Raw genomic sequence first — 27,865 nt, forward strand, 5'->3', positions numbered from 1 at the left:
TTTCCATTTGTCAAAAACATCGATCAATTTTTATTTAAATCTTCATCCATGCAGAGGCCATATCCGCCTCAGTAAACATCTACTTAGCTGCTTTCTCATGAACATAGGTTGTCCAGACACTACAACAGGTCCTGAAGAAAACAATTTCTAATCTGTCTCCATAAAGGCGAGATTAAAGCGTTGGGAAATCTTTTCTGCTGGCCACTGGGAAGCCAAATCCCCCTTGAAACTGTGTGGTTAGAGTAGCTTCTAGTGAGGGATGAGTTTTAACATGTTTTTAGTTCTAAAGACACATGCAGAGGCCTTAGTATATTTGAAACCCCCTAACTGAGTCTGGGAAGAGGAGAATGCTGGCTGGGACAGCTGGGTTCGGGAGTAAGAGGTAACACGCACTAGAAAGCAGGGGTAGGATGAAAAAGCATCAGGGTGGCTGGTAGCCAAGCAACACGATGCTGTATTGAATATCAAAGGGAGAATGGCCCTTCATCTTAACACAGGTAATTCTTTGCTGGTTTTGTTCTGTTTGTTTTAAATTGTTCTAACAGTGCAGAGTTTTGGTAGTACTAGAATAATTAATATGTTCAGCAGCTTCTCTTCCAACTTTTCCCTTTTACCGGTGATAATAAACCTTGGGAAGCATATCTGATAAACCCAGGACACCATAAGTCTCTCACTGAAAGGTAAAGTCTTCCTCAGCTGCGAAATGGGTTGATGAGGTAGAGAAACCTTGCTGTTCAGCGTGCATCCTTTTGCAATTGTATTGGTCAATAGTTATGGTAGATTAGGTCAGGAAATGACCACAGCAAATGTTTACAATATTTCTGTTTAAATTCAGTCATCTTGATTAATCCCCCCCTTATCTTAGATCAGTCTTGCTATCATATTAAGCCCTTTATATGTGAGCCCTCCATTAAGATTAGGGATTTGGGTAATTTTTCACAACATCTTTTTTCCTCTCGCAGGATGGGATGCATAAACTGTGTACATCAAACTGGTTTAAACAGAGGTTGGATAGTTTTCACACCGTAGCCTGACAAGAAACAAGCCAGTAATTATAATCAAAGGTAGGAAATAGCCAGTTTAGGTCCAGATGTGCCCAAAAGATAAGCAAGGCTGGAACTCAAGTGGCCTGACTTGAAAAAATGTTGAAGACTAAGGTGTTTGTTTCAATCAGGTTTCCTTAAGCAACAAAGAATATCACACTGCTTCCTGCTGAAACTTTTCAATGGTTGGGCAACCAACTGAAATCTTATAATCTGTAATACTCAAACCCAAGTGAAGCAGAAGATTCCTCCAAATAATTCAGTGTGGTATCATTTTTAGTTGTTTGGGGTTTTTTTATTTCATACACTGTACTTGCAAAAAATACTATATTTTGGGGCCAGATGAATGATCAGGAAAAAATATTATTGACATACCAAAGGGGTTTTTTATTACCACAGAAATCTGAGGTGGAGACTCAAACCTTTTGGTGTCTGCAGCAGAGATGGCTACACATAAGCCGTTATCAGCTTTAACATATGAAGTGAAAATATATGCACTGGCCAGTGGATAGCATTGATTGATGATCTTCTTACTGCATATGGACTTTCAGCATGAGAACAACACATTTCATTTCAGTGAGGCAAATGTTTTCTTTTTAAGCGGGCAAACCCATTTTACTAAATTAATTTTTTCCAAGCTGAATTTTAAATTACAATTTTCCCAAGCAATGCTGAGCAGCTTCCATTTAGCCATTTCCCTATTTTTAAAAATGAGCATCGTGAGACCCTAATTGTTTGATTAAATACAACAAATGCAGACTGACTTGTGCTTGAAACTACCCCATAGCCTAACTGTAAACATCTGCCTTTGCTTGGGCTTTGCACTGCAGTTGTTAGTGCAACAGTATTATTAGAATATATTTGCATTTAAAGAGGTGGGTTAGAGTCACAGTCCAAGGGAAATTATATCTTAAAATAGCCTTAAGAGCAGAGCTTTTTTTTCTGGCTGAAACAAGCCATTCAGCTGCTGTTGTGGGAGGTTGGAGCCCATTGGGGTGGATGTTCAATCCATTATTCATGATTTTAGCAGGGTAGGGTTGTGCTGGGAGGGGGAAATCATTCTTTACCATCCAAAGAAAAAGCAAGTGAACAAGTGAGAATTGCCCTGAGTAAAAGCCATGGAGGAACTAAAAAAGGTAACACAATTCTTCATGGAGCAAATGCCCAGGACAAATCAAAGGGTTACTATGGCAACAAATGGGAACCAGTGGGAAAAAATGGTAAATAATTTTTCATTTGGTGAATTTTACCCTTTTTGCTAATGGAATATCCATAAACAAAAGGCAGCTTCCTTAAGCAGTCTCCTCCTGTTTATTCAGAAACAAGAAAACAGTCTGGAGGAAAAAAAAATCGCTTTCACATGTCCAAGTATAGTTTGTGGCAATATTTGATACCTGATGCTCTAAAATAGAGCTGTACTTCCTAGCTCTGATTGTTCCTTCAGAGGGTATCAGTTCTGCCCTTGCCTAAGTAAATGTATATCACTACAGGCAAAAGCAGTCATCTTTGCATTTCAGAATTGGATTATCCTCATATGTAGCTTTTAAAGACTTACACATTTGTTTCTGTGTGGAAAAATGCCACAAAATCTCTGACACTCCCAGGTTATGGAAAAAGAACCACTGAAGTGAATTCACTTAAAAGGAACAAGTTGTCACAGAGAATTAAAATAAAAATGGATAGGCTAGAGAAGGTGAGAGCATGTCTTAAAAAGTAAGTCTTCCACAAGGTCTAGTAATAAAGGAGGAAGAGCTCACACTGAAGAATAATTTATTCTAATGAGTTTTTAATCTGTTTATCCATTTTCTTATCATGCTCGTAAGAAATATAAAACATCTTTATTACTCTAAGTGAGTACCTGGGTTAAATGTGGACCAATCAGATACAGTGATGTGCAAGTTAGGTAAGTCACTTTACCACCTCATTTGAATCAAAACTTCTGTATGGATCTATTTTGGACATACAAGGAGAATTTTGGTCTGTATTTTAAATGTTCTATTTTTAGCTGGGTTTGGAGTGTCTGTGCTCCTTCTGTGCAATTCTCATAATTCCACGTGAGAGCTTTTCAGCTGAATGGCTTTTGCAGCAGCTCCCAGCCATGTGCTGAAAATTTACACATCCTTTTCTCTTGCCCGGATTTAAGATTTTGTTTTCCCAGAAAGGAAACTCTGAATGTTTTATACATTGTAACTTTTCTTTGTTCTGGGGGGGGAAAGGAAAAAAAAACACAACCCCAAAAAACAACAAATGAGGACCACATAGAAGGATATATCTCTTGGTGTCCACTATTCCTCCAGTGCAAAGTTGTGGGAAGAAAAAAGACAAACTTGTGCTGACAGGATCCCTTCCCACCAGGATTAAGGGCAGCAAGAATAATTTACTTTGATGAATTGTATTCTTTCTTGCTATGCAAGATTCTGTAAAGGTTGACAACATAATGGCTTAAAAGACCTTTTATGATGTAAATCTGGATATCCCAGTCATAACTGAACTCAGTGAGACTTTGTGTACTATCCATACGAGGTGGATTTTTAAAGACTGTGCAAAGTGTTCTGTGTTTTCGCAAAATCACAAACTCTCCATATAAGCACAGAAAAATAACCACACAACTGCCTATTGTACACTAGCAAATGGAATATATGCCATTTATTTTTAAGGGGTGAGGAAAAGAGTACAGCTTCAGAGGCAGCCTCTGAGAATTCAGTCAGATGTGTATTGTATGTAAAAAGTAATACAAAAGGCACTGGAAGTTCCTTTCAGATCTGGTTGATTGTACGCATGCAGGGGTCAGTATCACATGTGAAAAAGTAGCAGTTTTTAAACTGCATGGTCAAATAAGGTCCAGATGTCAAAGCATTAGCCAGAATAGCATAAAATATTCATCTTTTGGCTACATTGGAATTGCACACAAATGCTGCAGAGCATTTTTTTACCCTGCCTCCTCAGGCCTTATATTATTCCACTGCTCTCAAAAAAAATTACTAAAAAAAAGATTCCATGAAATTTGATCTTCACAGTTCTTACATGTAAACTGATCAAGTTTGCAGGCAAATTGAGATTGTAATTAGCTATGGTAAAATGGAGAAAACAGACAATAAGACCCAGCTGTACCTCACGGTGCATGGCAATGGTGTAAAAACAATTTGTGGCAGAAATGTGGGATTGTATGAGCTGGAAACTAACCTGAAAAGCCGTCGATACACTGAGAGGGGCAAAAAGGGGTCAGTGCAACGACGGAGCAGTGGTGAAGCCCCCAAAGCATGGATAACTTTTCTCTGCGTATCCTCTTGAGGTAGACATCGGCCTGGATTAGCTTGTTCTGGAGTGATAACAGGTGAGAGAAAAGGACTTATCAGAAAGATTTGGCGCTGCCTGTCTGAGAGGACAGGAGTGAATCTGGAAGTGCAATAATTGGGATACATGGGAAACTGTCTGTCAGTGTTGAGCTGCAGCTGTTTCTGTGGTGCTGTGATGGAGTAGCACTAGCTCGTAGTTCCCGTTATATTGTGTTTGTATGTCTTGTTGTAGTGAGTTTGTGTCTGTTTCTGTGGTGTCAGTTCACTGTGTGGTGGCCAGCCCATTTTGGGGTGTTTTCTGTTCCTCCTGTAGCACGTTCATTAATGAGAACAAAGGAAACAAAGAATGGGAGTTAACAGGTTATCAATGTTAGTGTCCATTTTGTAACAAACGAAACCACAGTTGTGCCACAGACTACACCCTGTTATTATATCACAGGGGCCTGATTTCCACACATAAACATCTAGAAGTCCAGCAGTATTGGGTACTTGAACTGCATATACAAATATCACATGATACATTTGTACATATTCTTCATTCATGATCCAGATGTTTAGCAGCAATCTACTAGGTGCTTAAGCAGCTTTATGTCCCTTGATTTGAGCAGTAAAAATCCCAATGCTTCTAGCAGAAATGACATTATATGAAATTATAGGCTGTGAAGAGCCCTCAGGTTGCACTGGAAGGAAAAAGGTGTGCAGCTCTGCATTCGTGCATTAACGGCTTTTCAATATGTTTATTTTACCACTTATAAAAAACTATCGTTCTTAAACAGGTAAAGTCATTGTAAAAAGATTTGCATTGTCTCGTATGCATATGATTGTCTGCCTTTATGATGTAGGTAACCTCTTCCTAGTAGTTCCAACAGTTACCGCATAATCCCAGCTGCCCAAGCTGCCTGAAGCTTGGCTTTGCGTGGACTACGTGTTTATTGAAATATTGCACAGTTTAATCATTTTCTTGCCGTAATTTTGCAGCCATAAGGTGTTGTCAGTATATACATGACTACGTGATTCCAATTAATATTAGTCTGAAGTAGAACGCATGATCTTTTAGCAAATCATTGTCCACTGGAAAACACAAGTGTGAAGTCGAGTGAAAAATTCAAACCTTACCTTCCTGATAACTCTTACTGCTCTGATTCAGCTTCCAGTTTCAGGAATCCCAAGACCAACAACATCTCTAACTATCTAAATGTGTAATTGTAATACTGTAAGGGCAGGCGTATTAGGATCAGTGATGACTGTGAACAGAAGAGCATTGCCATGTTGTGTCAGTTTTCACCCAATCAACTTTGCATGATTTTGGCTGATTTTGAATTCTTAAAAAGAAGGAACACACTTTTCTTTTTTTTTTTTTTAATTACACCTGAGTTAACTAGGTACCTTACTTCTTATTTGCCATATTCCTAAAGAAGCCTGATCAGAATAAAAGAATGCAGAAATTTCTGATGAAAATAATGTTTCTTTTATTGGATGAGAAAATTAAACTGATGATTTACGAATGTTTGTGCAAACTAGCAAATCCCATTGCAAGCAGTACTTTCAGAATTATTTGTGCGACCAAATTTTTGCTTGTGCTATACAAAATGTCCGCAGACACATTAAGGTGTAGGATGAAATTGGTAAGACAGATAATGTTCTCTTGACCACTGTATGTGTACCTTTCAGAGGGCTAGAAGTGTCTTTTCCTCAGGTACAAAACAGACATGCACAAGTCAATAAGTGAATCAAGTAAAGAAGGAACTGATAGGGCCCAGAAAGTATATGTAGGGTGAGTTTCATTTTTCAGTGGAGTATGGTCCTGCGGGTGGTTTATGGGATACCTCCATCTGCCTTATCTTCTTCTTCCCTCGAGGAGGAGAGGAGCATCTGTTCCAGTGACAAATACTTTTTGAATAACCAAAAGTGTCCCAGCAAGGGCTGCTGTGGCCCAAACACTGGCAGCAGCTGCTTTTGCTCTTAGGAAGTAGGAGGAGTGCCTGGGGAGAGGAGACGGGTGCCGGGCCTGGTGCTGGAGGGGAAATGGCAACACAGCTCCCCGAGAGCGGTCCCACGACCTGTGTTATATCCTTGCAGCTGCCGAGATTGGAGTGCGCTGGGCGTCAGCCAGCAGAGAATTTGGGATTATGCTTTGAAGCCTGAACAGATCCCTTCTTTAAATGTGTCTTTACTCTGAGAAGTAGGAATTTTGGTGCTGTAGTATTTTCTGTGGTAATGCATGTGAAGAGGACAGCATCTGGACAAGCATCACCTTTGTACAGACAAAGTTGTAGCTCCAGTGTGAGAGACACAAAAAGAAAGGGGTGGAAAGTTCTGATCATGAATGTAAGTGCCACAAGATTAATTAGCATAGTATAAATAATGAGGTTGACTCTGCCTTCTTGGGTCTTTATTTTTTAATTAACTTTCAGAAGTAAAGTGGATGGGATTCCAAACCTGATGTGAACATGAAATTAGAAGTATTAAGATTAAAATAGTGTTGGACCTGAAAGGGGAAATACTCAAGAATTTTGGTCAGATCTCAGGCTCATACTGATTATCACCGTGACATTTGTGGAGTAATTATTTTGAGCAGAAATCACAGAATGAAGTCGACTTGTGCAGAGAGCTGTCCTGTATCTGAAGAAAGGGACCTCATATGCTTAGTTGGTTTAATAAATGCTATCCCATTAACTGCCTAGTCAGAAGTGTTGCAAATCAACAATTAGGTTCAACATATGTGCATTAGATACATCTTCTGCAGAGATGTTAAAATTTTATAGCTTTGATTATCATAAAGAAATACGCCACCAAATTTGTAATCCTGTAAACAGGAGCTCATCTGACAAACATCACTGATGGTGCGCTGTCTTAGCTACTCGAGTGCAAACTCTGAGCAGAGGCCTGGAGGGAATATCCAACATGTAACATCAGCATCCCAACTTTAGTTTTCAGAAGCAGCCACACAGGAAATTCCCACACATATTTAGGGTGTTGCTATTTATTCGCACACTGTGCTTTGGTTTTAACTATTGATAACTGTGAGTTGTGCAGATGTCTGTCCTGCAGTTCTTGTTTTTTATACTATGGAGACACGTTTTCTGCTAGATCTGTCCCTTTGTCCTGCTGATCAGCTCAGGGATTCCCATGTTTTACCTGTACAGAATGTATCGATACAGGAGCTTCAGGCTCAGCTTGAGCAGGAGACAAGACTTCACCGAGAGGAGCAAGAAAAGTTTACAGAAAGGATCATCCAGGTAAATAAAAAACCTGCCTGCTGGGAGAGATGCGTGACCATGACATGTCGCATGGACCCTGTTTGTCAGAACCATGGGAACTTGTGTCCTGATGGCTATGCCTTTTTGACTTCATCTGAGTAAATGAAGAATCTGGAAGTTGGGGAAATGTACACTCCAGCCTGTTTTGCCACTTCAAATCTGGCATCTCTGCTTGGTAGAAAGAAGTTTTGTCCTCCCCTCTGCGGGGGAAGCTGAGATATGAAATACCTCATGGGTAATTATATCAGCCCCTTCAGCTTTCCATGAGCTGGGAAAGGGTGTGTTTGATCTCTGGGAGCACAGTTGGGCTCTGTGCCTTATTCTGCCCCTCCTAACCCAAAGAAAATCCAACACTTCTCTGAAGTCAGAGGGGTTGTTACACACTCATAACTGAGACACAAATTGGGACGTTTCTGTATCTCTCAATACCCCATATTTCCAATCCTTTAATTCATAACTGGTGAATAAATCATATTTTGTTACATGGACTCCTCCTGCTCTTTTGAAGGCTGGAACAGATTAGTCAATCGTTTTGTGAACTCTAGCTCCTAGAACGAAAAATATCTGTTCCTAATTTTTGCAGGCTGTTTGGCTGTAACTTAAGTTCTCTTTTTAAATTTGCTTCATAGGCCAAATTCAGCATAATTGTTGCATAGTGTAAAGCATTTTTCCCTGTGCCAGCTAATCTCACTAGACCCGAGTGGTATCTCTCCATTTTTTCATAAGTAGCTTTAATTTCCAGTTGACCTCCATAGGAGCTTTCTCATGGAGGCTTTTGAAGACAACCAGTAAATTGATTTCCTTCCTAGACGCTTTGGCCATGAAAGCTCTTTGGAAGTTATGCCTGCCTTTTAAAATCCTTTTCTTTTGCAATAGCTATCCATTGAAAAAGCATAATACTCTGTGAAGCTACCTCCACCAGGGTCTTCTTCAAGAATTTGTGACCACAGGGACTTAGTTCATAACAGCTTGTAAAAACAATGAAAAATGCAGCCAAATCAAAGCTGGCTACTAATGTTGACAGCCAGTAGAACTAGAAGAAAAAAAGCATCTTCTGGATTCTTCATTTTTTCCAGATTATGCCCATCCTGTTGATATTGTTCCTTTTTTATCATCTTCCAGGATTTCTGGTGGAAATGACTCAGATCTTTGCTGTATTTAACCATAGCTTCATTTGGTGAAAGAATCTGCATCAACAGAATCTATTTGTTTATTCCTGTAAAAATCAAATTTAAATTAAGCCTCGTTTTTGCTATTTAATTTTTAGCAATGTCTAATGGCATTAAATTTATGTGTGCTAGCGGTGTACATTCTCCATGAGTGTTATTAGGAGCTGTGTGTATGTTTTTTGGCCCATTATAGCTAATTTTGTTCCCGACCACTTTTAAGCTCCATTTTAAACCTATTTAAGCTAGCAACTACTGTAAAAAGGTGTAATTTACTCAGGAACTTTTTAAGACATAGTACTATAGATGCTGAAAATTTGCATTATGCCAGGGTACATCATTTAAAGGGCAGGAAAGTCCTTAGTAAACCATCTAATATGGACCAGTATCTTGTGTCAGAAGCATCTGAATGTTGCCATGAAAATCAAGCATATTTTTCTTAGCAGTATTAATTGCTGTGGGGTCTATTCTCCTGAAGAAGAATCTCTGCAGTATTCTTCATTCGTGTGCGAATGTTGTTTGTTGCAGGTTATGTTGTTATGGTTTAAATCATTGTGGTCATTAGTGTACTGTGGCTTTCACAGATTTCATCTGTGGGGCTGGTCAGCAAAGGCAGAGGCTGTTGTTCCACAGAATGGGAAGCAGTAGAAACTGGCATCTGTGAGCAGTGGCTCTGTACTCGTTTTCCATCTGCCTTTTCTTGATCAATATGAACCACAGCTTGATTGAAGTGGAAACACTATCTCATCCACGCAGAATATGAGATGCTGTACAACTAACTTGTACTAGTGCTGCTGGGCACAGGTTGTGCCATGGTTTGATTTTGACATATTGAGGGAGAAGTCACATTTAAAGAATGTTTCCAATGGCCTTGTGTTGAAGCAGATGTAATTATACGGGTGCTCCAGAGAATGAGCTTTTCTTGGTGCTTCTAGTACTTGAAACTAAGACATACTGAGTGCCAAATTGCAACCTATTCCTGTCTCTTCAGTTCCTGCATCTAGGTATATCAGAATGAGAAAATGTTTACTGTGGGTTGTTCAGATGCCTCCAAGTATGAACTATGAGAACCGAGGGACTAGTAGTTGTATCTGGATGTGGTTCTTTCAGAGGTGTTGCCTTTCTAGAAGCAGAGGGACATGTAGCCACAGAGGAAAGGATAAGTCTGTGGCTGGGGAGGGAAGAGGCAAGGATGGTACTCCAGGCTGTCTGAAGGGCAGCTGTGGTCCCACCTTGCAGGAATGGCTGCAAATGCATTTAGCAGGTGTCCTGTGTGTGGTGGTAGCTGAGCTGAAAGCATACTGCAGGGATACAGCCGAGAGAGGAAGGAAAATATGAGTGGTACAGTTTAAGCAGCAGCAGAGGTCTCACGCATCTTTAAACTAAATGTCCACTTCCACAGCAGGTTACTTGCATATGGTTATCTAAGCAAAGCTTATGGGTTGCTGTCCTCTGGTTTCCTTAACAGTCATAACTGCTGAGGAACTTATTGAGCCAAATTTAATAGCTACTCACTACTGATGAAGGTTAGAGATTTTAGTTTGTCTCACCCAAGAGAGTAACAGTCCTGAAGACTGCCTCAGGACACTAGCTCATTGATATGGTGTCTGTTGTTCCATTAAAGCTGGAGGAGGAGCATATGCAGACCCTGCGGAGGAAAGACTTGGAAGTGCAGAGCTTGACTTTGCAGAACAAACTGGAAGAGAAGACCTGGAGCCAGGAGAAAAGTCTGCTGCAGCAAGAACTCAGGCATTTCAAGCAGGACACCTTTCTCCTGTATGTCAAACTGAAGTGGCTGCTGAAACACTGGCGGCAAGGCAAAAGAATGGAGGAGGAAGGGGAAGACGTGTTAGAGGTAACTTATAGATATATAACACCTTATTAACACAATGAAATTGCAAGCGGTGGGGTACTGGGATGTCCCTTCTTCATGTGTAGACTTTAAATATGGTGTGGCATCAGCAGCTTTATAATTACACATAGATTTAAAGAAGATTCAAATTAAACATGAAGCCTTTTCTTAAGTTGGCTTGTGCTAAAGTATATTCTGCATGATATGTTACAGACCACCCATCTTTAAATCTGAACACTTAACTACTACAAACATCTAGTCCTGAAAAACTCTCTTATAGTAAATGAAAATTTAAGTAGGTCTCAAAGATATGACTCCTGAATAATTTTTTTAAAGAAAAAAACCCCAAAACATTAGCGAGCTAACGGGAGTCAAATCTGTTTTGATGTGTTGAGTGCTGTCATTTTTCTCATCGTGTGCACAGTGCGTTCCTTATAAAGCCTGCAGCAATACAGATGGAGGGAAGCTCTGTTTTCGTGTTGGCAGGAGAATTATAGAGCTTCTTGTGGGAATTAACAGTGAATCAGTCTTGTTTGTTCCTCCTCTCCATACACACATCTACCACACTCAACAGCAGTACACCAGTAGTCATCATGGTGATTTTCTAAGTAGTGACTAAATTAAGATCAGGAATTTCAGAAGTACATAGCAACCTGGAATCCCCAAGCTGACATATCTCAGCAGAGGTGATTGCCAGCCAACACGCACTGTGAAGAAAGGTGCTGCTAAATTGTGTCAAGTTGGACACCCAGAATTACCATGTGCTTTGGAGATCTTACTTAAAGAAAAAATAAGTTTAAAAAAGTGTTTGCCCATCTAACGCTTTATACAAAATTCTTGAGAATAATAGATTTATTTTGCAGGTTCATGTAATTCTGAAACCATTTGCTAAGGCAATTAAGTAATTCTGCTCAGTATTTCTGAATTTCACAAGATGGGCCTAGTGTTTTTCAGTGCTGCATTTGGCAGTACAAGTAACCTTTCAGGTCTGGTAGGAGTATGCTTAAGCTGAACACTCCAATGTTTTGTATTCTTAGATGAAAGGTAGATGAACATCTTTACCTTCGTCTGCTGTGGTAATATGAGTCAGAAACAAGAGATGAGTAGCTATTTAGAAATAATTTGCTTCTACTTTACTTTAGCAGTACTAATTTGCTTCTGTGTAAACTAGCTCATCTTCTAATATCAAAATAGCTTTTATTTTTTCACTGTTTGGATTTTTTGACTGGTTAATTTATAATCAAACCACCTCCAGTCATTATTGGAGTCATGTGTTTTGCTAATGCATCAGAGAGAATAAAGTGTTAGATTTGGCTGCTTCCTGGTCTCCATATCTTCATCAGACAATATGTTAGTGTCTTGTATAGTTTTTCATTCATGCGTGAATGATTATATCCATCATGCTACATTACACCCATCTTCTCAGCCGTATAGAGCTCCTATTCTGCAGGCCTGCATACTGTTGTGTTCACATATGCAACATGTCGTATACCACCAAAGATTGTTTCCTGTAGCCTACAGAATAGAAGTCTATATCCCACCACAGAGATGCAGAGGAAGATTGTTCCTTCTCTTAGTCCTTCAACAGATTTCTGTCCCCTGAGCTAAATGGCAAAGGAGTGTCAATGTATCCCATCTCTTGGATTTTAGATCGAGCACCCTGAGGCCCTCCCAGACTTTGGCATTCAGTCTGAGCAGAAGGCGGATGATGCAGAGCGAGAGGAGGAGGAAGAGGATGTTGTGTTTGCACTGACAGATTTCTCCCAGCATCCCACCCTGGAGAGCACAGATCGTGGGCCACAGCTGCAGACTACAGAATTACTGCAGCAGCAGAAGCAGGTACTATACCATTTGTATATCATGCCCTGGGAATGGAAACTGTGAATTTTCCAAAGGAGTTCATTTTCTTCTGCTGCTGTGTTAAATCACCTAGAATCATACTTGTAAAAATACTTCTAGATACACAGCAATTACAGTGGAATTCATCCATTGTATTTATATTTAATCAGGAGCCACATGATTACTGTTCTCCTGTTGGCAGATGCTATCAGTGAAAAATCCTATTTCCTATTGTGGCTGTTTGCCCAGAAACATCTATCAGTATGTGATGGTCTGCAGAATTTACATGCTTCTCTTGCCTAAGCACATCTATGGTATTCTAGCTTTTAGCAAGAAGAGGTGATTTTGTTTCCTTTAAATAATTGAAGAAAGTAGCACATGTATTTAATATTTCCCTTAGAGATTATGGAAAAACAATGCGAAAGTTCCTTCCTGTCACTGGGCTTGTTTTTAAATGCCGAAAAGCAAATCATACTAACATCTCTCACATCTCCTGTGCCATAACTGTGTGTGTCAGAGCTCTACCACATATCCTAGCTTTTTCCTATCTGCATGTAGTGTATCAGCAGTCCTAACAATAGCAAACATCCAAAGCGGACAGACTTAAGGCTTCCAAACGTTCTCCAGGAGCATTTTTAAAATGGAAAACATTCAGATGAGATCATCCTGTTACATGGAATTATTTGCAATCATAAGTAGAATGGAATAAGAATTCTGTGTTAGAAACACAAATTCAGTGAAAAAGATCTTGAAGCTTTATGCCTTATGTGTCATCTCTGTCCGGGCCCCTGACTCAGGAGCTTGCTCCACAGTGAGAGCTCTCAGACAAATGTGTACTCTCTATGACCACAATTATTCCGCTGGACTTGCTGCAGGATCTGGGGATTCTGTGTGTCTGCATTGCATTTCTTCACCTTGAATTCCCCAGACTCTCACAAGTATGTACAACTGGTTTGCTTATTATCTACATGGTCTAATAGATAAGCAGATAACAGTAAGTCTCTATCATATAATAAAGTTAGTGCTGGGAGATGTCCAGGCTGTCTTGCAGCCTACCTCTCTAGTTCAAGATGTAACTTCAGTTAGAATTCCTGTTTGGATAAAATTGTAGAGATCTGTGGTCTTTCTGCTACTTCATATTCTGCTTTAAGTTTATATACTCTTTTGCTTTCCTTTTTCATAGACAACTTCATTCTCTAGCTATTGTTTTCTGTAAAGCGTGCTGCCAAGTTAGTATTCATTTGATCACAGTTTGGCATTTGGAAAGGTTCTGCCTTGCCAGTCACCCAGACCCATCACTGTCATCCTCTCAGCAAGCTCTTCTCCGGTAGAAGCTGAAGAAGGCCACGGACAAGATGCTCCTGAGCACATCATTTAACTGCATTCCATCTGCAGACTGATTTAATCTAGAATGAGTAAAATAAATATAAGCCAACATACTAACTCGGTACAAACTGTGTTATGTACTAACCTCCCATATAAATCTCTCAAAATGACCAAGAACATTCAAATAAATTATGTCCTTTTTGAAATAATCATTGCTTAGGCATTAATCTCGATTAAGGTGGCAGAAATTGGAAGTAGGATTGCTTGTAATTCATTTTTATATACATTCCATGCTGTTCTAATGCAGCAGTTCCAGGTAGTCTTGCTTAAAGAAATGAAGCATAGGAACAGACTACATCTCAGTACCCCTCTTGACAGGGAGTAGTACATGATATCCAAATGGACCTGTGAAGGTAAAACAGGTTTCTTGCCTTCCAACCAGGAAAAAAGTGTTATTTCAACATGACAAGACCGTGTGAGTTTGCTAAGGATTTCTCATTTTAAGCACTATTACTTGTTTTGCCCGCTCACTGTGGCAAATCTTCTAACAAGCACTGTGTTTATTGAAAGGCATGCAAAAAGGGGTTTCAGTGCTACAGGGCTTGTATTTGTCAATGGCAAGAAATGATTATGATTATTCTCTGACACAGAAATAGGAACCATAGCAAAGGTTAATTCTGATGCTGTCAGATGCAGGGCATCAAAAGCGTCTTCTGGAGGGCTGTGGCACAGGAATAGGTATGCACACCTCCTGCACCCTCGAGGCTCTGCCAGAGCCTTGCTCTGCCCCCACACATCTTAGTACCAGTCAGGTGTGAATTGTTTATCTCACTGTGGTGGATGGCTTGACCCTGCAGACCTCCTGCATGCAGGACCTTTGCTGTGCTCACCAGCCTCACAGACCCTGGTTCTTGCTCTACACATAGTACGTTACTTTCACCCATAAACATCAGCTTCAGTTAATTCATAAGTGATCCCAAAACACAATAACTAAACAAAAATAGAGCAAGAAAACACTTTGCCTGTATTGTCCCAGTTTTAAAAGCTCTGAGAGTATCAGTAGACCATGAGCACGTCCTTCCTGAAGGGATGGATCTCGGCAGTGCTCACCTCCCAGTATACCACTGACTAGTCAGGCTGCGCTGAAAAACACCCAGAGTTTTGGGGGTCTTCTATAGGTTCCTGAAGCCTGCAGCTGGAAAAAAAAGCAGTGTTTATATGGGGAATCTGAGGTGAGTGGTGAAGCTGGAAGCCTCCAAACTCTGCACCTGCCCGGGAGAGCCCTAAGTTACCGCTTCTGCCTGGCAAGCTCCAAGATTAAATGCATCAGCGCTCATTTCACATTGGGAAGGAAATATTGAAATAGTCTAGGAGTGGCTGAGGTTAACTGGGTCAGAAAAAATAAAGGGCTTACAGTAACTTGAAGTAACCCATATTTATTTTTAACATTTAATGTTAATATTTAATGGCTTATATCTTCAGTCTGCACTCTTGCTGCTGACTTTCTCACCCTGACTGGAAAGTGGAATTGTTTTGAGAAAAGTGATAAACAGAGCAGCCTTTAATATTATATTATTATGATTTGAGGTACCCAACTTGGTTGAAAATTTACATCTCGCTTGTCTGAGATTTTTATGTGGCCAGCATACAGAGGGATGAAGGCATAGCAGAGGGGAAAGGGGACAAAAAAGGTTATTTGATGAAAGGCAGAGTAGATGGGGACTCTGAGAAGGGTCAATTCGTCTTTCTCTTCCTGGTGTTGTCCCTTGGCTGGTAGCTGGAGCATACACCAGAAGGGGTCTGGGAAGGAACTGGCAACGCACAAGAGCCAAGTGGGAAATCTGGTCACGGGCAGAAGATAAGCAGGCAAGTAGGGCTGATGGCACAGTACAGGAGGGCTTGTTGTAAATCAACGTTTCTATGTGTGTGGTAAGAGATCAGGGAGAACAGCCTGTGGAAAAAGAAAGCACTTTGGTTCTGTTGAGTAGAAAGGGTGAGATGCATATGGGATGGTGTAAGATCGGGGGAGCAAGGGAAAAAAAGTGCACATCTGTGGTCCGGTGGAAAAAGCATTAAAAAACAATACACTTGCATTGTTGCTAGGGAAGAGTGTCAAGAAAATCCCCAATTAGATCTTTTTTTGCTCATACAATATTTGTTTTCAAAGCTTAGCAAAGAGAAAAGCCCAAAGGAATAGTAATTAAGACCTAAATGTACTAAAATGATTTGCACAAGATCCAGCTTCACTTTTGCCTAGACCTGCGATTAGACAGAGAAAATGCACAGTTCTCATGCCCTGTTTAGGCTCCTGACCTTGTGTTTTTAATTGGCTGCTCTACTAAACTGCTTGTATTACCAGACTGTGCTAAATTCTTACGTGAAATTCTCAGAGAGAAAAAAAAAAGTGACTAAAAGCAGAACTAAGCTTCAAACAACTGCTCTGGTCCCAAACTTTTCGAGAGCTGGAGGCTTCGTTCTCTGAGGTTGACTCAACTTAGTGAAGACTCCAGAGTCCTGGAATTTATTTGAGATTTACCACATTAAGTTTTTACTTATTGTCAGCTATTGTTTCCTTTACTTACAAATCCTGGGTTGTGGATACAAGACTTTAAACTGCTTTTGTAGATCTCTTGATTTAGATCAATTGTGAATCAGTCAGATTCCTCCATGCTTTAAATTTCAGTAACTGGCAAGGCAGTAAAGAGCCAGCTCCTTGCATGTGAGACTGTCCAGGGAATCACAGCCATGTCCCATTTCTCCTACCTGTACAACGTTCCTGGGAGGAAGGGGAAGACCATAACAATCCTTGTTATGTATCTGTGGGACTTCGGCAGACACTTTCACAGTTTCACCAGCAGAAATCTAAAGTATGTCTAGAAGTAAACATTGTATTCCAGAGCACTTTGTCTCAAAAGCACTTTGTCTCCAAAAACACTCCAGTTTAGCAAACCAGAAAAAATAATCTCATAGATCTCTCCAACTTCAGACTGTAAATATAGAGTCATGCAAAAAGGGAAATCTCTGCAGGAATTACAAGTATGTAACCAAAATTGGATTTGTATTGGCAAGTTAAATAAAATCCCACCAAGCCCAGGGGGCACCTGGGGTACTTGTCTCATAAAAGCAATATTGATGTAATGCCTCTAGAAATAAGACATGCCCTCATCCCAGTAGGCTACAACTCCGCAGTGGGGCACTTCTGACTCCTCTCTGTACTAGTCCATCACTTCTTTCTTTGCAATTCTAGTTTTACAGGATCTAAAGCTGCCAAATGTATGCCCAGGAATGAGGGATGCAGCTTGCTTTTCTGTTACTGGGGTTTATTTTTCTTCTGCATCATTTCCCTCATGAAGGCTTTAGACTACTTTGCCAGAGAAAGGTTTATGCAGCATACCAGAAAGCCCAGAATGTGGCTCTTGAATGAAAGCACTTCATAGACATTTGGGGTCGGGGTTTTCAAAGAGGATGAGGACAGATTTTGATGCGCTCACTACCCAGCAGCCCCTGTTGTGACACTAAGGACAAATCTTCAAAAGAGCTCTTATTCTGATTACTACACAAGGGGCTTGAGATGTTTGGAGAATTTAGCCTTAATTGAGTATCAGAATGAAAATTCATGGTGGAAAAATATAATCTCATTACATATTGAAAAGCAGGTGATCTTATATGCATGATGGAGACTGCTGCTGTATAGTAGGAAACTGCTAATTGGCATTAAATGTTAATGGAATTAATTCTGCTTCTGTGGGTGCATTTCTTATAAAACCCCTTGTTGTACACCATCACATTTCATCAGCCCAAACAGATTATAGGTCAGTCAATGAGCACCTGCAGTTATTTTCCTACATCTAGAATATTTTTGGTGATTAATCAAAAGGCTTGGAAAAAGTAGACCACATTAGTATGTTTTTAAAGAAAAAAGGCATCATAGTATGTCTGATTTGTGATCACAAAAGTGAGTGAAGTGGGTTCACTAATGCCAAAAATCTGATGAGCATGTGAAATCAGCTTAGTTGTCTCCATAAAATTGTATATGTATTGTCACTGAAAAAACTACATGAAAATTATTTAGATTTTTGTATACATCTGTCTACTTGACTTGTCTACACAGAAGTCTTCATGTAGGTACTTCATGAAATACCAGATAAGAGGGATTGCAGGAAGCCTGCACTTGGGAAAATAAAAAAAAATAAAACCAATTAGACTCTCATGCAAGAATCAAGACAGCTAATTTGAGTTAGGCCTTTCCAAGGAAGCCAACGTATTCATGAGAACCAGGTGATTAAATGCTGAATTTGTTGAGTAAGCTTTCCCATTTTTCTGCTCATGCTGTGTCTGCTAATCAATTTTCTTAAAAGTCTTTTCTATTCAGAATAACTTGTCATATACAATCTGTAGCTACTCCCTGGTCTTTGAGAGGCTCATTGAAAATATTTGATTAAAATCTTGGATAAGTAAATCATGTTACACATTTCTGTGTAATTAATTGGCTGCAAAAAAAGGAGGGATACTTTTTATTTTACTGATCTGGGTTTAATTTTTAAAAAATGTTTTTCAATGTCTAATATTAAAACAACAAGTTTTGTAAGTCTCCAGTGAATTTGCAGAAAGTAAATGCCAAAACTAAGAAAAAAAAAATAATCAGAGATTTGAGTAAGTATTCGTGCTGCCTTTCAGTACTTTGCCAAGATCAGATGTCAGCTTTGGGCTGCACTTTGATTTAACTCAGTTTTTGGCTCCTGGCTAGCACAGGAACACAGACATTTTCAGTATGACCATGACATTCTCAATTAGGACGTGGATGGAGGGTTGCTCTTTCATCCCACCTGCAAGAGGGAAAGTGGCCCACCTGGCATTCATGCCTTCGGTACCAAACAGGGAGCTGCTGCAAAGCCAGCCTGTGTGCAACTGCCTGGGACTGAACAGAAATGTGAAGTACAGACTAGTGAAAGACCTTAGGAGATACTCAGCTCAAAACCTCACTTTTTTTTCCACAAGTTATTTTATCTGATAATACAGAAGTATGGAATATTAATCCCTTTTCTTTCTGTGTAGTTTACAAATACTTGAGGTTTGATGCTGAGCAATGACTGTATGTATGAGATATCCAGCTGCCCAACAAACCTCAGGAATGATACTCTAGCTTAGGTTTACAGCATTAATGAAGAAGTTACTACAGATGTCCTCAATCCAGGAAGATGCTTAGTGTCTTTTTCAGGGTGACTTTAGTGTCTTTGGCTTTCACGGGTGCTTCAGGATTACGGCTAACAAGGAGTAGAATCATGGAATTGCAGAATCACAGAATCATATAGGTGGGAAAAGACCCTTAAGGCCATCGAGCCCAACCATAAACCTAGCACTGCCCATTCCACCACTAAGCCATGTGCCTAAGTGCCACATCTATGCGTCTTTTAAATACCTGCAAGGATGGTGGCTCAATCACTTCCCTGGGCAGCCTGTAGGCAGAGAAGGCATTGCCATTAGTTTTCTCATGCAAAAGTTAACCCAGGCACTTTCTCTTCCATGCAGTGGACACGCAGACGTTTTTCCTCCTTGAAATGAAACCAGAGGCTAAACCCATCCAATGACAGCATCTCGTTTGTTTTGTTGCGGCAGGCGAGTGAAAATCGGAAGCTCCTGAACGCTCTGAAAGGTTTGCTGGATGACTTCCGCTCGGAGCTGCGGGATGAGGAGCGTGAGCGCCAGGGGCTCCAGCAGCAGTACGCCCTGCACAAGGCAGCATGGGAGGTGGAAATGACTGAACTGAAGTGTCACCTTGAACAGGTAACGTCCAACACCGGTAAAGAATTGCTGAGGTACTTAATGGAACAGGAAATCTATGACAGCCAGGAAAGGGACTATATTTATTCATTTTAACCTGGTGCCTGAACCCTGCCACGAAGCCTGAGCAAAGCTTTGCCTCTTGAGTTGCCTCTTGGATTCCAGTTGTCCCAGTACGAGTGCTCATGTAGTAGGTACTGTGTAACGTAGATGAGGACAAAGTAACCAAACGTCTTCTTGCTGTGTTTCCTCAGAAGAGTTGGCTGGTAATGTATCAGCTCTGGGAATGAGGCTTGCGGGTGTCTGTATTTATTGGCATTTAAGGAGAGAAAAATGTCTCGATGTTGATGAGCTCACAATTAGGTCATCGCTGTGCCTTGGCACAAGGCTGTGTTATTTGATGCATAGGAGAAGAAAAGAGTGATTTAATAACACTGAAGTGATCGATCAATGTGTTAATGTTAAATCAGATATTCAAAGCTAGTGGTTAGTGATGGATGGTACCCCGCTGCAGACAGAGCTCTAGCTACCCACCATGGGGTGCAGTTAGATGTATATCAAATCTGGTGCCAGGTGCTTCAGCGTCATGTACGGCTGTTCATGGAAGATGTACTGTTTCTGAAGCCATATGAAAGCAAATTAGCAAAAAACCCACAAGGATTCATTTCCAAATCTGATGGCATAAAAGCTCTAATTTTCTGCATTAAAGAGAGGAGTGGTGGGAGAATTAATAAGTTCAGATCTTGAGAAAAAGATTTGTAATTGTAGGATTTCTCTGCAGAAGACAAATATAAAAAAAATACTCACTGCCAGGAGGGTGGTACATTCAGGAGGATTTACTGAATGTCAGAGACTCATTCTGAGACGCAGAGCTGAGATGCAAGCACTGCTTTTCCTGCCCAGGTCCTTTAGGCTGCCTTCCCGGAATGAAGGAAGAAGCTTTCATTTTAGCAGAGTTTTCTCTTAATGGATTCAGATATTCAGTTCAGCTGCTTCTTAGTATAGACACATTTCCGACAACGGATCACCTGAAAAAAGGAAACAAAATCAATTCCCATTTCTGCTCCTTGCAAAATAAAACCTTGGTGACAGATTTACCTTAAACTTAAGATGGCAACAAAGAACAAAACTTAGAGAAACTTAGTCCGACAACAAACTGCCAATTTAGAGCTTGCATGCTTTGCCTTTGCACGGGCAACACACTCCCAGGCTGTCACTCTGGCTGGCGTTTGGCACCAGGATGGTGCAGCGACTCCTGCCCAGGGAGAAGAAAGATTTGCACCCTTCTTTCTGGGGGCTTTACCAGGCTCTTTGCTACCTCTACTGCTCCACTGGTAATGAAATATAACATAGGCCAATTACTGAGCTATGGGTGTTACTTTTTTACATTTTTTCAAGCAAATGAATGAAGCTGGTTAATATTTAAGACATAAAATTGTCTTCCTTACCAATTCCCCACAACATTTCTATTTCACAGTAAAAGCAGGTCCCTAATGCAGCAGCAAAAAGATAACACATCAATCATTAGAAGGTCAGTTAGGATAGGGTAAGTGTCCCACTGAGGTCTGGTGTATGTGCTCACAATTACAAAGAGGCAATTAAAAAACTAAATATAAAAATAAAAATAATAATATGATAAACCTGAAATAGAAACAATGTAAACAACAATTTAACTCAAACTAATGGTAAAGATTCGAAATATGGGGTGCTTTCACTATAAGTTCAATTTCAGGATCAAAATGGGAGGAGCCAGTGAATGATACGTAAAATATCAGCATTTCATATTTCACTATTGCTTGCTGCTTTGGAGCTTTAGCACTGCATGTATCATTAAAAATAAAAGTCTTGGCTGTTAGAAATGCATGTACGTCTGATTTGGAAGAAGGATCCTCAGGCATTGTTTTTAAGATAAGAAATAATGACATTGCTTCCAAGTATGGGGTTGTGATAATGCTGAGTCAATAAGGCAGTAATTCTCAGCCTCCGGCTGGGCAAGTAAAAGATCTCGGTATTCTGGGAATTCAGAAAAGTTTTGAAGAAGGAGGGCTTTAGTATAAGGGGCCAAACCCTGCATATGCTTTGGGAACTTGCATGTAAGGACACAGACCCTCACAAAGACTCTGACCAATGATCCAGCTTCAGGATGCCGGGGGGAACACAAGCTGTTGTGCACATGGAGAGGCATCTGGCCAACCTTAGTAGTTAGTAGGTTTAGGAAAGTCTAGACTTTCACGCTAAGGAGCCACTAATGGACCTTTCCTCCATGATTGGAGCTGTTTCATCAGAACAGAGATGAAAGGACTCTCTCCTTGCCAGGAACATTGTTCTGCCTTCCATAGGCACCAAGAACTGAGTCTGAAGACACTGCCTCTGACTGGAGAAGGTTTTAGGTTCCAAATCACTGAACACCAGGAAATTACTCTGATGGTATATCACCATATACTTGCCTTGGTTTTGAACTCACCTTTGTATTTATAGACTTCCTGTGTTCTTCTCAAACGAGACAAGAGCCAGGGCTCTGGTCTTGGTAAGCCCATGGTCCGGCACAGGATGACTTACTGTGTTTTGGCAGCTTGGTCATGGCACTAAGGGCAGCCATACATTCCCGGGATATTGCTCTACTGGAGTATGTTCTTACTTTCCACTGCCTCTCAGCTTTCCTGCCCTTCACAGGCACCACTGCCTGTCTTGTTTGCTAACTGAAAGGCTGAGAATTTGCCCGTTGGTGGTGAAGAACTCAGTGGTGTAAAGGGAGAAAGAGAACAAGTCTTGTTGATGTTCAACATTTTGCTAGTTTTCTAGATTCAGAAAAATGGGAGAAGGAATTTGCTGTTTAGGATAATCATACAGACTGTATTTGTTGCAACTGAGCATTTCTTTGCTTTATGGGTTGCTTTTAGCATTTTCATGCTTCATAACAGCTGAAGAATTTATTGCAGGCATTGGTGTGTTTTTGCAACTTAGCATGCTGGCCATAGCTACTGCTGCACGTGGCACTACTCCCCGGAGGCAGCAGAGTTGTATGGTTGAGTCTGCAGTCCAGCCTAGTGAGATTTATCTCAGACACTCCAGAAACCTCCCCTAAGAGCTCCTATTGCAAGATGAGAAGTCTGCAGGGGTATCAAAGGACCTTGACAGACGCTTACATATATCACAAAGAACAAGTCCTAAATAGCCCTCTGCCAGGTTTAGGTGTAAGGAAACTATACAGCATTTACTTCATTTGTCACTTATGATTTTGGCTGATCTCAGCTGTGCAGTGACATTCCTGAAATTCATTATTATTTAGTGTCACAACTATTTAGTAAACCCAGCAGGAACTTGCAAGAGTGACCTGGGGCAGGGGGCACAAAATAGTAAAATTAAAGCAAACAAACTTAAAAGAATGCCTATCGACATTGCTGACCCTGGTGGCAGCACCAGCTTTGACTCCCACAGCAGCACGGAATGGAGGTCGGGACTTGGGGATGGACAGAGGAAAAATGTAGCAAGGGGCAAGAGGGTATCATTACCTGAAGTTAGCAGTGAGTTTGGAAACTAGCAGTGGTATTTTTACATATTGCTGAACTAATATGTGGGAAGTCAATGTGCTGGGTAGTGGGTAGGAAGGCAGCAAAGCTTTCTGGCTTCTTGAAGCCATGCTGCCCAGGATTCTGTCTCTTATCATGGATCTGCAGCACAGAGTTGTCTCTCCTGGGATGTTCTGCAGTTCTGTCCCATGGCACCTCCAGTCTGCCACCAAGCCATGCAGTTTCGTGCAGGGCAGCCTCTCACACACCACTGCAGGTCCCACAAACTTACACTGCACAAACAGGGTAAAAGTGAGAAGGACAGTGTCGTGTCAGCTTTGTTAGAATAGGATGCTTAATTTTTATAATTTATAAAATGATTAAATAATTTATAAAATTTTTATAATTTATAAAAATTCACTTTTTATAATTGATTTTTTGGTTGTTTGGTCAGTTGGTTCTTTGGTCATTTGAAAATAACTGGACTTTGAAAATTAGTGGTAAAGGATGCAGGTGTTTTAAGATTTCCCTGCCAATGCAAGTGGCTGTAACAGAATGTTCTCTGCAGCTCAGTACAATTGCAAATGACTTAAGAAATGACCTCTCAGCCATTTATTTGGGGAGGCTGTTCCAGAGACTAGTAAGCTTCACTCCTGAATCCAGTCTGAGCATCCCTTTGCTCAGAAAGTTTGGGCTTTTTTCCCACGTAAGGCAAGGTGAAGGTGTTGTCCTTCTCTTTTGCTAAAGGAGCACGTTTCCCAGTAGACCTGCTGTCTCTCTTTTTTGAGGACAACTTTAACTTCAGGGTCAGAAATTAGTTTTCATCACTTTTCACTCCAGTTCACCTGCAGAGCCAAGGGACAGGGATGCATCCAATTCTGAGTCATTCACACATCTACTGAGTTGTCAACAAAAGGTCAAGCTTCAGGGATATATTCTTCACTTGCTTGAAATTACACAAAACCATTGAGCACTTTTTTCACTCTGACAACAGTCCAGCAGTGGCCCAGGTTGTCCAGAGAGGCTGTGCAATCCCTGCCTGCCCTTGGAGGTTTGTCAGGATCCAGCTGAACAAAGCCCTGCACAACCTCATCTGATCTCAGAGTCAACCCTGCTGGAAGCTGGGGAGTGGACTAGACACCTCCTGACACCTCCTCCAGCCTGCATTTTCCTATGAATGTGTTACCTTGGGCCAGTTCTTCTGATTCTGATAGAGCTGACCTCTGAGCATGAAGAGAAGGAGAAGAAAGGGGGGTTAGCAGCAGCTAACTGCTCTAGGAATCAGTTCAGACACTAGAACCTGCAGAGATGGGGGGATGACCCTGGTACAACTCCTGCTGCTAACACCCTCTTTTGCTGGAAGGTGTGAGGAGCTGTACGATAAGACCATTGCTGAGGGTTGTTGTGGGAAAAGTCTCTTCATAAGATGAATGCACTCCCTTTAGGTTTCAGGTGCACTGGATGAGAGCACAAAAGCAGAGCAGTGGCTGAGGACATCGTCCTGGCAATTGTCTCAGAGATGATGATGAGGTCGGAGTTTATCACCATGTTTCCTTCATTGCTGGTTAGCCACATTCCCACCAGGAAGATCATAACTGATGGCTTTAATAGCATGGTAGAGCTTGAGAAATTATTCACTATGGTTTTCACTGTCTTGACTTTAAAACTTTTTTTCAGGTAGAACATATTTGATCATTTATTAAGACCCCAAGATCTACAAATCACCATAATTTTGCCATTACCTTTGTGGGGTTAGGTCTTCAACTCAAATTGGTTGTCAGATGCAGGCTTTTACCACAGAAAGTTTAATGTCCTAGTAATGTTTTACTTTCATGCCAGCTGGAAGGGAAGAGTGAGAACACCTCAGGAGAAACAGGTCTCACTTCTGATGCGAAGGGAGCTTTTAAAAGGGAGAGAGAGGAGCACAAGAAGCTTCTGGCTGAGAGTCATAGTGTGGTGATGGACCTCCGCCGGCAAATCCAGCATAGTGAGAAGAACTGGAACCGGGAAAAGGTGGAGCTCCTGGACAGACTTGATAGAGACCGGCGAGAATGGGAGCGTCAAAAGAAGGAGCTGCTCAGGCGGATAGAACAGGTAAGGAGTCTTCGTTGGGTGAGCAATGTCTGGCTGCAAGCACGAGGCATTGCACCATCACTGCACTCAGGCCAAGGTCAGGAGACTGAATTAAGGAGGAGTACAGGAACAATTGTGGTTACTTGGCTCTGTCAGTGTTTCTCATCCTACAAAACAATTTACATGCACAAGGGAGTAGAAGGAAAATGCCCACAATCCCTATAAAAGACCACTTATGAGAAATCAGCTCCAGGTTAAAGGCCATTTCCTGCCTCATTTCAATTACCCTGGGCAGGCATGGTCACATTGATTCTTTCTGTTTGAAAGCTTTTGTGCATCTCTTCGTGCTAAAACACTCAACCCCATATGCAGGGTTATTCAAGGTTTCATGTACAGCATCCTGCCAAAAAAGTCTGTCATCTGTGAATTAGCCACCAAAGATGCAGCTGCTGTGACTATTCAGTCTCAGCTGAATCCTTTTTTCTCTAGCAAAGGAGCCCAGGGGTTAACATGAAGAGCCCTGACTGATAACAAATAAACAGCTATCAATATTAAATATTCAGAATACAACTTTGACCTTGGTCACATGAATTTTGTGCACAACTCTGCTATCATTTGCAAATCTGATAACTGCATACCTATCCCCTTGTTTTTCATGCCTATCCATATTTTCGTCTGCTTAGTATCAGAGACAAATCACACCTAATGATTTTATCTGGCTGGAAGCCACACAAAAAATAAAAAGTTTAATGAGGCAGAGTTAATACATCGGTTTTGCCTGAACATTGTTCAGCTCTGGGTCATGTATTCCAGGAAAAGTAAGAAAAACAACTGAAATTGTGGGTCCTCAATTAACTCAATACTTTCTGTCCTTAGGACATCAGAAATGGAACAGCACCAGATTTGTGCATGCTCTCTAGGAAGCACTGTGCTTCAACAAAACATGGAGTAGCTTCACAGGTTAGGTTGATGAAAGCCCAGTGTAACTTCATGAGCAGTTTTTGGAAAGGATTCGTTATCTATGTCTCACATTACTCTGCCTGAGCTGCAACAAGAAGCTAAAGAAAACGCACCAGGCTGTAAATATTATCAGAGCAAGATTAAACCTCAGTTTAAGCTGTGGCTGTTAAACCTACAGAGAACAATTCTGGAAAATCCTGCACTCTACAGATATTTCTAAAATCACTGCTAGAAGTGTAGGTCTGAGTGGGCAGTGACCAATATGAAGGTTTTACAGACCAAGAAAGGTGATTTTTTAAGTTCTAAATTCAAAAATATCAATAAACAATATTCTGGATTTTTTAATCTCCCATTTATCCGAGGATTTTTGTGTATAATTAATGCAGTTTGTTGAGCTAGCTCTTATAATGCAGCCCAATAGTGTATCTCCTGAGATAAAACAACCAACATGTATGAGCTAGAAAGGCTGGTAGCAGAGCTCTTCATGCAAATTGCCTGGCTTCCAGGGTTCAGTGGCAGGAGATGCTGAGTTCTCCATGGCTTGACTGGGCTGGTTTCTAACTGTTGCATTTCAGTAGCCAAACTGCCACTTTTATCCGTGTACAATGGAAATTAAATAACCCTCAGAAAATTTCCTATTATCCTGAGGATGGAGACATGAACTTTTCTTCAGAAAGTCACTGGTACATCTTTGGACGTTTATTCTGCTGTCCCTATGAATGGTATTTTGTAGTTTTACCTCTTCAGTGTATCCTCAATAGCTTGAGGGACTTCACCTGGGTAAAGACTGCTTTTTCTGTCCCCTGGGAATGAGGGCCATTGATGGAAGCAACAGAGAAATCCCTGTTAATGCTACCGAGCCTTTAATTCTCTTTAAATCTGACCTCTCACTGTCATCTTGGGAGAGCCTACAAAATAGCTCTTAGCTAGTCGGGGAGCTGATTTCTTTTGTTAATATTCTCAAACCTCTAGGCTTCAACTATATATTTACAACAGAGTTGTACACAGAATTAGCAATAGTAGGGAAATAAAAAATATTACGTCAAGCTAATTTCAGAGGACTAGATGATCAGAAATAGCGTTTGAAAACTTGGCTACCTGCCTGCAAAACTTTGTAAGTCCTCTTTCCTTATAATCAAACATTTCCCTGTGTGACAGGAAGCTTCCAAATATTTGCAAGCTTTCAGTTGAATAACCTCTCAGATTGCAGTCATGCCCTGCTTTATATGGAAACAATTAGTATATCTCTGAAGTCCTTCTCCCCGGAGGTTTCTGTGTGTATTCCATCTATGGCAATATGTAGAGGATGAGGAGACTATGCCAGTGTGCATGTTTGAAAAACAGAGTCTAAGAGATAGCAGAAGCATGTGTGCAAAATTTCACATTAATGCTTTATGCCTGCCTGTTTTGACACAGCTCTTGAATAATACATGTATGATAAGAGGGAAGCTCGCACCAACATATATAATATATAAAATACTTTACTCTGGATGGTTATGGGAATACTGCTGGCATATAAAAAACTTGATGACCTACTTTTTTCAGAGCTCAAAATTTGTGGGGTTTGTCTATTTAAGTACACTATCACTTTGTTTTCCCTTAGAGAATCTCTCTCCACTGTGCTTCTAAAGCTAATTGTGCACAGAGTGCACTGGCAAATATTTAAACCCACAAAATCACCTGTATGAAAAGTTGTGGGTTTAAAGCCATAAACACACAGGGACTCAAAATCATTAGTCATTCTTGAAAAGTTAGGCTGG

At 40.7% G+C, this 27,865-nt stretch overlaps 1 protein-coding gene across 6 annotated transcripts in view; it reads left to right on the forward strand.

Annotated features, from left to right (window-relative positions):
* The window catches only part of MTCL1 (microtubule crosslinking factor 1), a 111,844-nt gene that overhangs the window by 68,298 nt on the left and 15,681 nt on the right, over positions 1-27,865 (forward strand). For 3 of the 6 annotated variants that reach the window (XM_055800027.1, XM_055800023.1, XM_055800024.1), the window contains 5 exons: positions 7,486-7,578; positions 10,390-10,620; positions 12,268-12,456; positions 19,399-19,566; positions 24,912-25,166. In XM_055800027.1, the coding sequence (XP_055656002.1) occupies positions 7,486-7,578; positions 10,390-10,620; positions 12,268-12,456; positions 19,399-19,566; positions 24,912-25,166 (936 nt within the window). The remainder of the gene's footprint in view (positions 1-7,485; positions 7,579-10,389; positions 10,621-12,267; positions 12,457-19,398; positions 19,567-24,911; positions 25,167-27,865) is intronic. The other 3 variants (XM_055800025.1, XM_055800026.1, XM_055800028.1) reach the window with 1 other exon arrangement.

Source organism: Falco peregrinus, chromosome 3, assembly GCF_023634155.1.
Source record: "Falco peregrinus isolate bFalPer1 chromosome 3, bFalPer1.pri, whole genome shotgun sequence".
Classification (NCBI taxonomy): Eukaryota; Metazoa; Chordata; class Aves; order Falconiformes; family Falconidae; genus Falco; species Falco peregrinus.